General features: G+C 52.3%; 1 protein-coding gene across 3 annotated transcripts; it reads right to left on the bottom strand.

Annotated features, from left to right (window-relative positions):
- Positions 1-316: 316 nt before the first annotated feature.
- Positions 317-2349, bottom strand: LOC119364215 (alpha carbonic anhydrase 1, chloroplastic-like). Of its 3 annotated transcripts, none has more exons than XM_037629642.1 (7): positions 2225-2349; positions 2011-2083; positions 1780-1867; positions 1478-1689; positions 1152-1361; positions 883-1065; positions 317-758 (listed from the first exon to the last, which is right to left on the bottom strand). In XM_037629642.1, the coding sequence occupies exons 3-7, from the start codon at positions 1859-1861 to the stop codon at positions 606-608; spliced, it is 840 nt and encodes a 279-aa protein (XP_037485539.1). In that variant the 5' UTR covers positions 1862-1867; positions 2011-2083; positions 2225-2349; the 3' UTR covers positions 317-605. The 3 variants fall into 3 exon arrangements, with proteins under 3 accessions (XP_037485539.1, XP_037485540.1, XP_037485542.1); XM_037629643.1 differs by having other exon boundaries at positions 2231-2335; XM_037629645.1 differs by having other exon boundaries at positions 606-758; positions 1478-1686.
- Between the last annotated feature and the right edge of the window lie 687 nt (positions 2350-3036).

Raw genomic sequence — 3036 nt, 5'->3', positions numbered from 1 at the left:
CTCAAAAGCAAGTGTCATTACCTCAGCAATTCCAGGAAAATGAGCAAGCACAAACAGGTGTGGACAATGATATTCATTCTGATAACACATTTGGTCAACATTTTTTCTTTTAATCAAACTAGTAAAACTACATAAGAGCGCATAAGTACGCCGTACGCCCCGCGTGGAAGAGCGCATCGTCAAGGGTTTCATCCAAGACGTCAAATTACTATTTAGGGGGAATTTCTCGTTACCAGTTGCAACTGGCCCGATGCTCTTTCAACGTCTCTGCGAAGTCGGAGCAAGACGCACAGTGTTTGTGACCATCACTGGCTCATGAAGTGAAACTTTCTTGATTAGCTTAACTTTTTTTGTAGACAAAAGAAGGATCGATCACATCAACCCTCCCGGACGCATTTACAGACACGAAAGACCTAACACTTAACCAAATTCAGAGTAAGACCGATAAGCGATAAAGCAAACCTATAAAGCAGACCTATATGCTAACACGACTTGCAGATAGATAAACGACTACTATAACTTTGTCCTGAACCGAGAGCAAAGACGAGAGAGACTGCAGCATCATCATCATCTCCAAACATCGATCGAGGCGCATCGACCAGCCCTTACGGCTTCCCGCTCCCCTTCTTCTTCCAGAACCTGCGGTAGAACTGCACGGTGCGGCCGTTGAGCGGCTGCGTCGGCCTGTTGTTGCGCCGGTAGCCTTCCTCCAGGGGCGAGATCAGGGCGGCAGCCTGCCCCAACGCCATCTCCCTCACCTGCACCAGGTTTCTCCCAGGTTCAAACATCAGACGAATTCAAAGCACAAGCTGCGATTCAGGGCTAATCCTCCTTTTCGAAAGTAAAAGAAGTTAACTGGTTCGGAGGCCGGAGACGACGTACCCTGCCGTGGATGTTCCAGATGATGTTCTCGGTGCACGGCGGCGTGGTCAGCGACCCGACGTACCGGTAGTACATGTTGGCGTAACGCCGCAGCGGCCACATGTTTACTACTCCGGCGGGGATCGGAGCACCTTTCTCGGCCCTGCAGGCCTCCACGTAGAGCTCCGATAGCTTATCCTGCAGCTGCCATCCATCAACGGACCAAATGGTTAAATCTAGAAATGAATCTGCAGTCAAGGCATATAAACTCTTTGAGGATCAAAACTCACCTGCATGAGGAAAGGGTCTGGCCTGCCGAGCCGGTACAGGATCGACACAACGGATATGTTGCCGTCGTCACTGAAGTGAACCATGTGCTGCTCCACCGCAAACCTCTCGCCGTTGATGGTGTGCTCTGAAGGAGAGTGCCAATGGATATTGTCCAGCTTGTACTTCACCCCGTCGATCTGCACCGTCCCAGCAGCATCCTCGCATCGCAGCTGCATCGATCGATCACACAGAACAAGAACACAGTGAAACGCAGCGAGAGGATGAAACGCAAACTGTTGAATGCGCAGAAGGCAGGTAAGCGGCGTTTGGTTAAGAGCAAAATTACCGCGATGTTGAAGATGTTGTCTACGAGGGTAGCATTCGCAGCGGTGTATTCCCTGTGAAGAGGCCCCAGCATCGGGTTGTAAACCACGTCGCTGGTCTTGATATCAACCGGAGACTGGTACGTCCCCATGGCGCAGCGCGTGAAGTTGGGGTCCAATCCCCCCCAGTGATCGGGGCCAAGAGGACCGCTGTACGCAAACTTGGCACCATCTGCTACGCATCAAGGATGGTTGGGCATATCATACATAAAAAAACACAGTGAAATCCGAACTGCAAATGTGCTAGGACGAAGAATTAACGTACTGCTGTCACATGCAAGGGCGGTGAGAAAGCAAGCGCACAGCAGCAGGGCAATGGCCGATGCGTCTCCGCCGCGAGCGTCCATCTTCTCCTGCAATGGGTGGGTTTGAAGTTAAGCCGCAGGTAGAATGCACAAATAAATAGGGAGCGGATAGATAGATAGATAGATAGATAGATAGATGGGGCTTAATTGTGGCATTGTGATGGCCATCGGCCGGCCCGAGCTCCGCCTACCTCTGCTTTGCCAAGTGCGATGCTCTGGTCCTGGGAACAGTGGACGCGCCCGATCTACTGGAGATGCAAGGTCCTGCAAAAAGACAGACGGAAGGTGAGGCGATTCGGCGATTCCCTATGCCCATCACAAGATCATGCGCAAAAGAGCGTAATCATGCAGGGCCTCGATGGAGATGAGATGAGGTCGTAGGCCGGGATGCTGATAGCCACACACCGTCACCTCAGAAGAACCCCGCCTTTCCAAAAGGTGAGTCGTCGGCCTCGAGCTCTCGGTGCTGGAATCTTTCTTCCGGGACGAGACCCGAGCAAGAACGCGCGCTGCCGGTGAAGGTGCTAGCTAGCTCGCGTCTCCTATATATACACAGGGCGGGGCAGGTCAGGTCAGGTCAGGTCGCCACTTGACGATGTGGCCCATCACTCCTGCAGAGAGTTACGGTGCGCGTGGGAGGAGTGGTGGCTAGTGCTCCCCGCGGTAATAGTAGCACGTACGTGCGTGGTCAGCAATTTCACCGTGCATGCTGCATGCACGAGTCGTGCTTCGGAGATTGTTGGGCCACGTCCTCCACACCCTCAAGGCTCGGCCATGTTTCTGACTACGTCCTCCACGTCGTGTATACTCCAGAGGCGCGCGGCTCAGGCCCTTTGGCAGACATCAATTTTTCCCGCGCTCTTTGAATAGTAGATCGTGATCACTTCGGGGGCAGACAAGCCGGGTGCGCGAGACACCAGAGCCGTTTATTCTGCCTTGTCTCACCGTGTTCATTTTTCCCTAGATTTGCCACACATGCATGTAGGTGTAGATATGTGATGCACGTGCGTTCCTCCGCGTCGTCAATGTCTACATATCTCCGTCCCTAGAGAAAATGTCTATATACCTCCAGCTCCATCGATCATGGCGGATCAACTATAAAGCCCTGCGATTAATCCAAACAGCAGGCAATGACACAACTGAATGAAAAGGAAACAAGAACACCCGTTACTTTTGAGTTTGGACAGCACCGTGAGACGAAGACCCATCACTAGCTA

This window comes from Triticum dicoccoides, chromosome 2B, assembly GCF_002162155.2.
Source record: "Triticum dicoccoides isolate Atlit2015 ecotype Zavitan chromosome 2B, WEW_v2.0, whole genome shotgun sequence".
Taxonomy (NCBI): domain Eukaryota; kingdom Viridiplantae; phylum Streptophyta; class Magnoliopsida; order Poales; family Poaceae; genus Triticum; species Triticum dicoccoides.
The sequence above is the reverse complement of the archived record's forward strand: the minus strand, read 5'-3'. Positions and strand labels throughout refer to the sequence as shown.

Bases quoted from the DNA above. Each gene is read 5' to 3' on its own strand.
- LOC119364215 (XM_037629642.1), bottom strand. From the start codon at position 1,861: ATGGACGCTCGCGGCGGAGACGCATCGGCCATTGCCCTGCTGCTGTGC. The intron at 1,690-1,779 runs GTACGTTAATTC...CTTGATGCGTAG, and splicing joins CGCCCTTGCATGTGACAGCA to CAGATGGTGCCAAGTTTGCG. The intron at 1,362-1,477 runs GTAATTTTGCTC...CGATCGATGCAG, and splicing joins ACAACATCTTCAACATCGCG to CTGCGATGCGAGGATGCTGC.